This window comes from Prunus persica, chromosome G4, assembly GCF_000346465.2.
Source record: "Prunus persica cultivar Lovell chromosome G4, Prunus_persica_NCBIv2, whole genome shotgun sequence".
In the NCBI taxonomy this organism is placed as follows: Eukaryota; Viridiplantae; Streptophyta; class Magnoliopsida; order Rosales; family Rosaceae; genus Prunus; species Prunus persica.
In genome coordinates, this window is record NC_034012.1 from 2,650,978 (window position 1) to 2,664,101 (window position 13,124).

Consider the following 13,124-nt stretch of genomic DNA (forward strand, 5'->3'; position numbering starts at 1 on the left):
TGGCTCAATTTTAGATCAAACAACCGAACTTTATATAAAACTCAACCGAGGAAGGAGAATAATACACAAGGGGAAGCAAGTAGTTCAAATTGAATCAAAGGAAAGAACAGTAACATATTCTTAACATCCTAAAGTTTTGGCTAACATAGGCAAGCTTTCGAGTATCCAAAGCATAATGTTTCAAAGAGTTCATGTTCTGTTCAGAAAGCAATTTCGTCGAGTCAGGTCAACCTCTGTATAGACATGACCTCGGGATAGAACCTTGAAAGCCACTTGAACCATTCCTCAAAATTTAAGCTGAGCAGCATCCTACTTTCTTCACAGCTGATACATCATCCTTGCCCCCAACGTTGATCGTCTGTCCTTTGGGCAAGGCTGCTGGATCATCCCCAATGTCAAGGGCCTTCCTGCTCACAACCCGATAGATCTGGGTCAGCACTTCTGTGAAAGCATTGTCGACATTCATCGACTCGAGGGCAGACGTTTCCATGAAAAATGTGTTCTCTCGTTCAGCAAAAGCCTTAGCATCCTCGGTGGAAACGGCTCGCAGGTGACGCAGATCTCCCTTGTTTCCGACTAGCATGATCACAATGTTGGCATCTGTATGATCCCTTAGCTCCTTCAGCCATCTTTCCACATTCTCAAATGTAACATGACGAGTAACATCATAGACTAGTAAAGCACCAACGGCACCTCGATAGTACGCACTTGTGATTGCACGATACCTTAAACAAAAGAAAAGGAAAAGTGAGATGGATGTTTACAAACCATCCCTCTTAGGGGCGGAAACAGAGGAAGGAAGATAATTTGCTAGATTTGTAGGAGACCCTTCTTTTCCATTTATTGTTGCAGCATTTCCAAACAAGATGCATTCTGATTCATTACCATTATTGCCAGGATTGGTTTACACAGCACCAATAGACATAGAGGACTAGAAGAATGCTAAGGTGTCTTTTCACGGAGTTGCAGTGGTGTATTAAGTCATATGATCTATAAAATGAAACAACATGCCACTTCGAAATCGAAAGAATGACAAAATGTTCGAACATGTATGTTAATAACAATATTAATGACATATCAACTTCGGATTTAGTTTGAAGTCAGAGAAAGAACATAGCTATCTGAAAATGCAGTTGCGGAAAGGTCGTCAAACTGTGCCACATCCTAAAAACTATAACAGAGTGAAAAAGGCACCTAATCACTTATAGAACACTACAAAATGCACCAGAGCTAAGTCAGCAAAAAAAGAAGTTAAAAGGCCAGAAACTGTATAGAATTTCAGCTTAACATTATAAACAAAGTCCACTAACCAGTCAGTTTTTCAGAAGTTCAATAAGAGAATTAAAATCGCAAAATTTTCATTTGCAATTTCATGTTTTCTTCCTCAGCATTCTAAGCAACCAAACAAAGGGTCAAAGAATACACATTAACCAAACAGAGGCATAAAAAATGATCCTTTTCCGATCCAGACTTAGATAATCAAATCTGTATAATACCCATGTAGCTAAATTTCTCAGGCAGCCAAGAGAACCCAGAAAAAGAAATGAAAATGCGATTCCAAGATCCAAAAAAACCCAAAATTTAAAAGAATCAGAAAATGTGGATCCAAACCTTTCTTGGCCGGCGGTGTCCCAAATCTGAGCCTTGACGACCTTATCATCGACCCGAATGCTTCTGGTAGCGAACTCGACGCCAATGGTGGACTTTGATTCAAGGCTGAACTCGTTCCTCGTGAACCTGGACAAAAGGTTCGATTTTCCGACCCCCGAGTCACCGATCAAAACCACCTTGAACAAGTAATCATAATCGTCGTCTGCTCTGTACGCCCCCATCTCCTCGCAGAAAATATATTTTAGTTTTTACCTGGTGAGTTTTTTTGTCTTCTCTTTTTTATTGTGTTTGTCTTTTTCTTTGTTTCTGAGAGAAATCAAACAAGTTGGATTGACGGGTAAATGGGTTTTGGAATTATGTTGTATAAATATTAAGAAGCATGGCGGTCTATGTCTGTATGTGAGTTATGGTGATGAATGGGTTTTGTTTGATTTCGAGAGAAATAGCAAAATGGAGGTTGAAGACAGGAAGCAAGCTGGAATTGTGGGGTTTCTTAGTTGGCAAAATTGTGGTTATGATTAAAGACTCCGGTCCCAACCAAATTTCTTAGCCTTTTTCCCTTTTGGTCACAGCAAAGAAAATTGACAAAAAGCACCCGAATTCTTGTGGAAATACAAACTTTTATTATTTGGATTCAATACCGTATTTTTGGAATTTTGTTTCTTTTATTTAAAAAAGGAAAGAGCAGCGAAGGTCAAAGCTCTTATGACTACAACTAAAAGCCAAATAAGTTTTACAAGGAAGAATAGCAAGACTCCAACTTTTACCATAACACCTGTGAAATCTGTTCGTTTGTATGAGTGAGACTCGTTTGAAATTTGAAAGACGATATCAAATGAGAAACCTACTGGATTTTGCTTTCTGAGATTAGACAAAACAAAAAAGTTTGTTGCTTTTCAAAAACCCACTTGATTAATTTGAGGTTTATCATAAAATTTTCAAATTTATATAAATTGTATTTTGTATGGCAAGCCATATGTCCTCCAATTTGGTGTTCCATTTCAGAGTCATATATATTCACAACATCACGCATGGAACTATATATTTTCTTTTAGTACAAGGAATTGAGGAGGGGGGTTTTTACAAATATTCATTAGGTATTTTGAAGTTTTGAACTTCTGCCAACATGAATAAAAATGAAAGAGCTCAACTAACTGAATTATACCTCACAGGATTACGCGTATATTAAAGGAGTCATTCTATACCCCAGGCCTCACTATAGAATTCTTATATATTTGAGACATTGTTATATGTATGCAGGAGATAAGACTATTTTTTTAACCGTTGGATCAAACTAACTAATTTGATCCAACGACTAATTAATTTGATCCAATAATATAAAATTCTTTACGTATGCAGACGAGGAGGTGGAGCCTATAAATGGCCCAGTTTGATGGGCTGCCTCATGAATTGCTTGTAAACTTTTAATGGCTTGATACAATGAGGCCCATATTGTCTTCAAGAATAATACAAGAGCTAGACCGACAAGCTCTCCTCAACTGATATACAAACTAAAATGCTAGATATAAAAGTTCCCAACCAAAATAAATAAATAAAATTGATATGAAAGGGCCTCTCCCTTGTCCTTTCACATCAATTTCCAAATTAAATAACATATACATGAAGAACAAAAACGTACAAATCACATAAGTGGGGCAAGAACAAGAACTATCCCATCGAGCTAGGTGACTGTTCACTCCAGTCTTCACACTTCACCCAACCCACTCGTGGGGCATATGCAGATTGCAGATTATTGCAGGGGCAGACGCATATGATCTGATCTGATGATCATCAACCACTGTAAACGTGCCACGTCGAGTTTAAACCAACCAGCCATCCCACAAAACAAACCCTCAGATACGTATTGATTTACAAAGCACACCTCAAATCAAATATCTTCCGCGACCATGCTTATTATTTTCCACCCTGCACCTCATATGAGAGAGAGAGAGAGAGAGAGAGAGAGAGAGAGAGTATCATACGTGAGATAGTTCATGCAAAATACAGTAGCATATAGTGTAGCTTAGGTAGCTATAGAGAAGGAATTTTGGTAGGGCAACCAAGTCTTGTTTTCTTTGATATATCAAAATCACTCAATCAAATCCACAGCAATAAGTAGAAGAACACTGTCGGGCACCAGATTGCAACTTACACGTTACAAATCTGCACCACTCAACTAAGTTGACCCCGACCCCCCCTCGTCAATAACCACTCCCTGCCTGCCTCTCTCTCTTACAATTTTTCCCTTCCCTTTTGATGATCACCAACTGCAAGCATAGCATAGTGACTGATTGGCTGATGTTATCTGATCTGATCTGATGACGATGATCAGGTTATTAAAAAACCAAGTGCGCACTGTATGCCGGGTGTTCGTCAAACATTAACACCTTTCCGTTTCTGGTCAGGCTCTCTGATTTGTCCAAGCAAGGTACCTTTTTTTCAAATGCTCTATCTCATCAAATATTGCTCAAACTGAAAGGCACCCTGCTCAGTTTCTATATACACCTTCTATCAAATCGGATATATGGCATATATATGTATGTGGGTCCACTCGAATGCCCTAATTTATGATGTGTGTATATATGGACAAAATAATGCACCAAAAGTAAATAAATTTGGCAAATTGCAGTGCACACCAGAGCACGATGTTAGCTAGGTGAATGTTGTTCCTAAATATTTTCATGCAACCAAGAAAACTATTTGTCGATCTCTTCCCATATTGCTTCCTATGTACCATTTAATCTTTTTTTTCCCTTTTGGGATATCTATTCCAACTAATGTACATATAAAAAATCCTAGTCATACCATATTTATATGCTAATATGATATCTTGGATTGATGAAATCTCAATTAATCCATGATAAAGATAAGAATGGGTTGGGAAAGCATCACCCATAATTTACATTATGATCAATATGTTGCTTCAAAAAGTATGTATTGGTTGCCTCTTTAATATGATCTATTCTTCCTTCCTTTTTTCTATATTTTACGTGAGTGGCTACCAATACTAGATCTTGGACAGTTGTTTGGTAGAAATTTAGGGTGGTGGAAGCAGTTTAACACAAATGCTTACAAAATTGAAAAGCCAGATCATGCAATGTCTGGCTTCCTTAAAAAATAAGCAACTAAATCGAAAACTGGCAGAAATTATGAGGATGATATCACCTCATTTGGATGTGAGTTACCTGCATTTACATCTGCACATGAGCATGATGTGGTTATAAACCGGCCTTTAAAAAGAAACAAAAAGAAAAACCACATCCATATGCCACAGGTAAATACATATATATATATATATATATATATTTTTATATATAATACTTAAACCAGAAACAGATAACATAATAATAATACATACGTAGGTCCACAAAAACTTTGAAATTACTCTAGACACCCACTAATGAACCTATGGAAGCCCTAGCTAATACAGTAAACCCTAGCGAGTGCTAATTAGAGAAGACATATATGGAGAAAAGGCAACGCAGAACCAGAGCCCGTCTCTTCTAGCTTGCTTGCTTGCTTCCACTCTTCTAAATCTGCAATGTTATCGAATAAGAAGAAAATAAGAGGGTAATTAAAGCAATTAAAAAAGTGTAATTAATAGAATTAAAATTAATTAAAATTAATTACGAGGTAATAGAAAGCGCCGTGGTGGAGAGAGTGGAGGGTGAGACCCCACTCATTGGTGAGAACGGGGTGACCAGAGGAGTGAATGAGGACGGCGTCATCCCCGAAAGCCTCACGCACGTTGAAGGGACCCGCACCCACCTCGAATGCGACGTCGTTTATGAACACCGTTGATTTCTCCGCACCTCCCGCGTCCATTGCACCCGCTTCCCCAACACCACCTGTTCATTACCACACGCACAGTCACTCACACAGTATAGCTACCACCAACCGACTACACTAGTTTCATCATCTTTTATCAATCTCTCTCATCAAATATGCACAGTGTATGTATGGAATGTGACCACTGTCCTTTCAAACGCAAACCCGACCCCGACCCCGACCCGAACCCAGCAGAACAGACCAGACCAGTCAATCGAACCCATGCACACGTCCTTCCATCTAAAGTATCATCTCATCTCATTTCATATCATAATATTTATGTCAAATGCAAAACCTAGCTAGCTATTATAGCTCGATCCATTGCTTCAAAAGACTAAACTACCCTTGTTTCGTACTTAATATGAACTTGGTATAATCAACAAGAAGCTCTCACCCCCACATTGTCAATTTTCTTATGCGAGATTTGGGTGAATGCAGATTTAAATGAACAAAATATGAAGTGAAATTTGAGTAAATTGTTGTTTTTACCTTGAATGTTGTGAATCATGGGGGATGGAACAGCAACACTAGTAGTGGGGCCATTGGTGTGAGAAGCAACCATATTAGTATGGCTTGTTGGAGATGTGGTGGTGACATTGAGACTGTAATTGAGGTGGTGTGGGTCTATGTTCTTCATGTTCATGTCCTTCATCTCATCTTCTTGATGGTATTCTTTCCTTGACATTGCTGCCCCATGGCTCATGATCTCACTCAGCAACAGGCTTGTGCAAGGCCCAGTGTTGGTATTAGTTTGCTCATGAGTTCCATGGTTGGGAACATCAACCACATTAGACAGCTCAGAGAAGCAAAACCCTTGCGTGAAATTGCAATTCGGATTCGGATGCATCGGAAAAAAGAAGGGTTCGGGCAGGAGCTCGCTGTGATGCTGATGATGAGGCTGAAAGAAGCTGCTCTGCTGGTTCACAGAAGCAGTTGGAGAGTTAATTGAAACGTCATGAGCAGCAACGTTGGAGGAGAACCCCATGGAGAAGGCCTTGTTGTTTGGTGCTGATTTGGGAGATGATTTTTCAGAGGAGGATGAGGAGGAAGAAGGGGCAGCAGCATTGATGATGTTGAGAGTGCTTGTGGAGACGGGTGTGGTGAGAGGAAGGTGGGTGTGGTGATGGGTTTGTTGTTTGGATGAGTTGTGGAGGTGGCGAAGCTTGTGCTTGCTTCTTGATTTCCTGTTCTGGAACCAGTAGAAAACGTTGGCGTCCCCAACTTGGCCATACTCTTGCAGCTGAGCCCTGATCTTCCTAATCTCATCCCTCGGAGGGTTCACCATCCCAGAGTTGAAGATGGCTTCGAGGATGCGAATTTGCTCTGGTTTTGGGTTCCATCTAGGCTTTGGCTCCGGACTTCTTTCTTCACACCCAGCGACTGTTGCATTCACATAATTAAAATCAAACATCTACTTGCACATAAGATTAAATGTATATGAGTTTGTAACTTAACTAACAAATTATACAAAACTAAAGGATTTTCTTTGAAATTAATATCAATTGGAAAGGGTTTGGTATAAATGAGTGTTGAGGACGGTTACCTGAGGAGTAAGATGGTCGGTGACATCCATTTGAAACGAGAGAAGGGTTGATGTCATGCTGCCATTGGTGGTGGGTGCTGCAGTTTGCAGGCTTGGACTTGAACATGCTAGGCCAGTGTCTGTTTGATGAAGCCATGATGATGATGACCAAAGGGATACGACACAGAGAGAGAGAGAGAGAGAGAGAGAGAGACACACACACACACAGAGAGACACAGAGAGAGAGCTAGTAGATATTAAAGGAGCTATAGCTATAGCCAGCCAAAAGAGAAACCCTTTTTGCTGCAAAGGCTAGCTCTTGTTTTGTTTTTCTGGCACTACTGGATGGATATATCCTCTCTAGCCCAGCATAACATCACTTCTTATAGTCTCATCATCACCTACTCCTTTCTCCTGTGTGAGTTGAATATATTTTGCATTTAATTAATCAACACCAGTCCTTCCCATCTCCCAAAGAAATTATAAAAATGAAACACGTCTATTGATGATGAAAAATAAATTATATATATATGTTAAAATAAAGAAATTTAATTTGATGGATAAAATAGGCAAAACCCACAACAGGAATCGCCTGCGAGAAAGATAAACAAGAAAGGAAACGGAAATAAATAAAAAGGTAGGATGTGTACTGAAGAAATTAAAAGAGAGAGTAGTCCCAACCCATCCCTCTTCTTTTTTAGAGAGCTTTTGCTTTAATATATTGATGATGAAATGGAATGGTATGCTTGTTCTCTACTCAATACTCAAAGTACAACCCAATTCCCCCCCGGACGAGAAGCAAAGGGAACATAGAAAAGAATACCTGCTGGGGGCTTAATTAGAATCTTCATCAGAGATGACAGACCAAGCTCTTAATGCAAAGGTGGGAGAGAGAGAGAGAGAGAGGTATAGAAAAGTGAGGGTTGTTCTGATCAGTTTGTCTCCTTCTATTTCATATACAATTTTTCTTTTCAGATTTGTAACGAGAGTGATCAGTTTGGGGTTCGCTTGCAGTGAGTGGATATTAATGGTGAGGGAGAGATGAAGTGAGGTTTTTGGGATTATTCTAATGGAAAAGGTTGTTGTAGAGGAATAAATAGGGGCAATGTGAGGGTGGGGGAGATGGTTTGAAAGTCAAGGCCAAGGCCATGGGGCATGTAATTTGTAGAGTTTAATTGGAAAGCGGTGGTGGGAGTCGTGGTAGAGTAATTGCATATTTCATATTTGGGTTTATTTTGAGCAAAAGTTTGGATTGACTCGAGGGCATTTATTTATTATACTTTTTGAAATTAATTGGAAATCTTCTTCCTATATGTTCTTCTAATTTATTCAAGGAGGAGATGAAGCACTTTGATTGATCTCGTCGTATAGGATGAAACGACATGACACTTGAAAAGCTTGCACGCAACGCATACAGATACAGTAGAAGTGGCAGTTCAAATTCAAAGGAAGAAAATTTCTGGAGGCAATGGAAGGTTATAGTTGTGGGACGTGACAATGGTGCTTGCCCTGCTCTTTCTGCTTTTAGTTTGATAGTAGATAGATAGCTTTCATCAGCTGATGGGTCAGTCGACTGATCACAAAACTTCTTCCTCAACAATCATTTTGATTCTGCTGCCTAGAAAAGTTAAAAGGCAATTTGAGTAACATTTACATGAATGCATGTAAACATCATTTCTTTATAAAAAGAAAAATTGAACAGTGCTAATTAATTCATCTTTATTTTTTTTAATACAAGACATGTTGATGGCGAATTTGATTTTGAGTTAGATATTTCAACTTAACGTAGTTGATCATATGTTTCATATATTTTAATATAAACAAATTCATATACATTTAGATTAGCACAATTCAGATATGGGTGTAAAGAATGTATTGAGAATATAAAATCTCACATCGGGAGACATTCTAAACCTTACCCATTAAGAACCTCTTAACTACTTATCAATTAGATAATTCAACTTTGACTTAACAACTAATTAAACAAGACCACTTCCCTGATTGGCTTGGATTTACTTTTTAATCTCATGCGCAACATCTTATTTGTAGACTTGACTGTGGTATCTGGTATGGTAGACAAAGATCTGAGGCAACGGACCCACGGGGAGATATAGAGTTGACCTCTAGTCCTGGCTCGTGTTGAAATATGAATGGGACGAAGATAAGATAAAACTACTTAAGAATTAATTTTAGTGGTAATGAATCAAATTCCTAAAATATGCAGAGATTAGGGTTCACACTTTGGTATACACGATTAAATGCAATATTAAGTCTGTGCTGCCATTTGTTTGTCGAGAGTTAGGCAGTGAAACAGGCAAAAAGATAAGTAGAGCATGTTGAGGGAGAAAATTACTCAATCCTAACTCGATTTGCTGAATTGGAGTGATTTCAATTTTGTTGGGGACTGAGCTGTTTATGTGTATTGAGAACTCGATCCATCTGTGAACATCAAGAGCACGCATTTATTATGGTCTGATGCTTAATATTGGGTAATTACACCGGAATTTTGATTCAGAATTCCATATAAAAAAATATGGAAAGGTGTTCGATATATATTATGTGCATGTATATATATATTGGAAATAAAAGTCAGACAGAGACAGAGATAATATATATATAATATATATATACATAATATTGCAGCAGCAAAGTTTCACATGGAGTCTTTGGGGGAGATGATCAAAGCATGCAGCAGATCTATGTTATTGTGTGTGGACTATGCTATGCGTGTCCGAGAGAGAGAGAGAGAGAGAGAGAGAGAGAGAGAGAGAGGAAAGGGTGTAAAGATTTGGTCTAAGCTGTGTCGGTTCGATTCCGACATGCAAAGCTCACTCCCAACTCATCAGTTACTATTCAAATAACAAAGTCCAAATCCCTCTTTGGCCTCTTTGTCCAATGTCCACACCCCACCCCTTTTCTAAGGCTAAACTATCTTCTGTAACCCCTGGGACTTGAGTGGTGGTAATTAACAATACCAAGCATATTATAATGCATAACAAGCTAAATGTGGGGTCCAATTGATCTACCAATGTCTTTAGATAAACATATGACAATTAAACACTAAGAGATACAATTAGACTTAAAATTAATGCATAATTCAGAAATTTTTTTTAATACAAGCGAGTGAGAGGGAATTTGAATACATCACCTCGAGTGCAAAGATAACTGCTTTTAACCACTTGAGTTGCAAGTTCTTTGCACAATTTAAATTTTTATGTTCCCAACAAGCTCAAAGTCATTAGAGGAGTTCTCCGAAGTTAAGTGGGGAACTATATGGTTTGGAATTTGGAAGGGTGGAGGAGAAAGGGAGCTGTCAAAGTTGATAAAAGTAAAGGTAGATATATATGTCCGAAAGGGACTACATATATGTAGATAATTAGACCATGGACCATGGCAGTAGCTAATTAGAATGTTTCCTATTAAAATATCATTTATATTGAATGATATGCAAGAATGTTTCAAGCTTCAAGTCCTTTTGAATTTCAATCGAAAACCCTAAATGGTTGGATATGCAAAACCTAACCATCAAATCAAAACAACTTGACGGACCCAAAAATGAAAAATCAAAACCACTTTGATCTATATATTTCCCATGCCCATAACGCCATTAGATCAAAATGGGACCACGGCCTCTGCGGGTGTGTATGAGTGTGACTGCATATAAGTGTTTGGGGGAGACAGACAGAAAAGTATGCAGAAACTGGGAAAGAAGAAGGCATCGCATATTTATAGCAACTGGAAGTGGACCTGGACACTAGTTTTCTAGCAGCTTTGGCACTTTGGCTTAATTATGGTGAATCCTCTACGTCCAATGCCCCATCCCTCGCTTTAAAGTATATATCTTTGGCAGTTTGGCTCTGCTGGGTTTTGGAACTTCAACTTCTGCTCCCACTGCATGTGTACGTACGTGCGTATTGTATTTATTGATTCAATTTCTATGTTTGTGTTCTTGCTTTCCCTTTTCAATCAGATTGCTTTTTCCTTCTCACCAATCTGTCTGCACCAGATTTGGAACAATTAACTCCGTCGAGCCTTTGTCCTTTACTTGCCATTAGACAATTATATATCATCACCATGATCATTACAACATGCCATCACACATAACCTGCAGCTCATATGAAACATGGCCTAAGAACAATTAACTAAACATGATCGTTCTAATTAGCATACTCATGTACCAGAAAAATGCTTTTATCAGTAGACTGTGAATCTGGCCACACATTCGTATATGTTAACTTAATTAACGATTCATGTTCATAGGACGTCCAACAAGAAAATACTTCCAAATTTAATAATTTACCAACTTTATACCACTCAGTGACTCAGTTAGTCATCACCTTCCACCCCAATTGGAAGCAAAGGCTTCTGAGTAAGTCCTTTAAAAATGTTGCACTTGCACATGATTACAATAAATAGGGTATTAGTCTAATAATATGCAACATGAAATAGGTATGTGTGTCTTAGCAAAGATTGCGCCAACAGCCTTCACTAAATGCTAACGTGCATGTAGTAAATACACAACATGATAAGCTTAAATGCTTCAACTAGTTGCACATGCCATGCCACCACCAACATATTATATATCCATATATATGTACAATTTTAAGTCTGTTTCAAGTTTGAAGATCAAAACATGCTTAAAATATATGTTTGGCACAGAAAATTTGGAGTTGGAGAGTGAAATTGCCTTTGAATTCGAATGTTGCTTGAAACTTTTTGGAGTTTTGGAGACCTTATTATGTGTTTTGGTGCTGTCCTGTATCAAGAGTTAATCAGAAATGTACTATATTTACTTGCTCGATCACATCTTTAAAGAGATAAAATTCATGTGTGAAACTTGATAGTATATGAAGTTACCTAGCCATATTAATACAATCAACTAGATATAAGATAGGATTACCTATCTGAAAGCGGCTGGACATTCTCGCTTGGAAGACCATTGAAGAGACTTTAATAACAAAGTTTATAAATAAAATGATTTATGACTAATCCACGAATCATGGATACATTCTCGTTGGGAATTGAAGTGCACCTATCTAAATTTGAATAGTTTTGCATTAGTTTTGGACAATTCTTAGATATACCCTTTCAGTATACATTTGTTTTAATATGTTATGATTAACGAATTTTTATCATATATATATATATTAGTTTCGATCTCTTGAACTAAAAGGGTCTAAGAGATTGTGGTCATAAGAATTTCGAATTTGATTGACTTTTGACATAAATAATTTTTAAATGGTGAGGTGATAAGGAGATTGTCATTTTCTTCTTCTTGGACGAGTCGTACGTACTACATTTTATTGTTTTGGGATACTAAAAAGCAACAGAAATAGTCAGAAGTTGAATTGTAAAGAACTCATCTTTGCAATTCCCACCACGTATACACACAGCAGCAGCATCTTTATTTTCAGATCAGAACAGACAATTAATCTTGAGAAAAGATTCATGCAATACATAAAAATCAATTCTGTAAGTAATAATGTTAGATTTAAAATTGATCAGAAAAACATCATATCGATGCAGTTTCTCTCATTAATTAATTAGAGTTGTTCAATTAAATATGCACCACCTAGGCCAAGCTCAGGGCACATGGCTGGCTACGTACCCTTATCATGTTGGCAGATTTTCATATGCATAAACCGATTAAAGATAAGATAAATTCAACTTAATAGATTATAGTAAGCTAAGACTGTCAATGATTCTGCTAATATTCATAGTTTGGGAATATTGAACTGAGGAAGACAAATGTTTTGGGATCATAAGAAGTTTTAGCATATGTTCCGAGTGACGGGAGAATATATGTACTCATGGAAAATTTTAAAAATGTCACATGAATTTATACACTAATTTGTTATTTATTTATTTATTTATTTATAAAAAACAGAGATTTAGAAATTGGGCTGTTTCCAATAGCCCAAATACTAGTAGCAGCTAAATACTAGTTGGGTTGGTCTCGGCTTAACCAAGCTAAGCAGGCCCAGTTTATGCTAATCTCGGGATTAGAAGGCCTGAGTTGCGTATCACAAAACGTGTATAATGAAAATTTTGATATTTATTTATTTTCATGATTTTAAACTTAAGAATATGAAGATCCTTTTTAGATAATTAGATTATATAATCTAAAATCGATGACAAGTTAAACGTAATCACACCAACCTAA

General features: G+C 37.6%; 2 protein-coding genes across 4 annotated transcripts; both read right to left on the reverse strand.

The window, feature by feature from the left end:
• On the reverse strand, positions 9-2,195 carry LOC18779918 (ras-related protein RABA1f). The gene is made up of 2 exons (XM_007211975.2): positions 1,612-2,195; positions 9-725 (listed from the first exon to the last, which is right to left on the reverse strand). Exons 1-2 carry the CDS (start codon positions 1,830-1,832, stop codon positions 293-295), a joined length of 654 nt encoding a protein of 217 aa, XP_007212037.1. The 5' UTR covers positions 1,833-2,195; the 3' UTR covers positions 9-292.
• Positions 4,963-7,853, reverse strand: LOC18778807 (WUSCHEL-related homeobox 9). Of its 3 annotated transcripts, none has more exons than XM_020562727.1 (4): positions 6,983-7,417; positions 5,929-6,819; positions 5,242-5,459; positions 4,963-5,147 (listed from the first exon to the last, which is right to left on the reverse strand). In XM_020562727.1, exons 1-4 carry the CDS (start codon positions 7,116-7,118, stop codon positions 5,142-5,144), a joined length of 1,251 nt encoding a protein of 416 aa, XP_020418316.1. In that variant the 5' UTR covers positions 7,119-7,417; the 3' UTR covers positions 4,963-5,141. The 3 variants fall into 3 exon arrangements, with proteins under 3 accessions (XP_020418316.1, XP_020418315.1, XP_007212776.1); XM_020562726.1 differs by adding an exon at positions 7,785-7,853 and having other exon boundaries at positions 5,147-5,459; positions 6,983-7,375; XM_007212714.2 differs by having other exon boundaries at positions 5,147-5,459.

Coding starts and splice junctions, on each gene's coding strand:
- LOC18778807 (XM_020562726.1), bottom strand. CDS start 7,118: ATGGCTTCATCAAACAGACACTGGCCTAGCATGTTCAAGTCCAAGCCT. Junction 6,820..6,982: donor CCGACCATCTTACTCCTCAG/GTAACCGTCCTC, acceptor TGAATGCAACAG/TCGCTGGGTGTGAAGAAAGA. Junction 5,460..5,928: donor CATGATTCACAACATTCAAG/GTAAAAACAACA, acceptor GGTAATGAACAG/GTGGTGTTGGGGAAGCGGGT.
- LOC18779918 (XM_007211975.2), bottom strand. CDS start 1,832: ATGGGGGCGTACAGAGCAGACGACGATTATGATTACTTGTTCAAGGTG. Junction 726..1,611: donor GACACCGCCGGCCAAGAAAG/GTTTGGATCCAC, acceptor CTTTTGTTTAAG/GTATCGTGCAATCACAAGTG.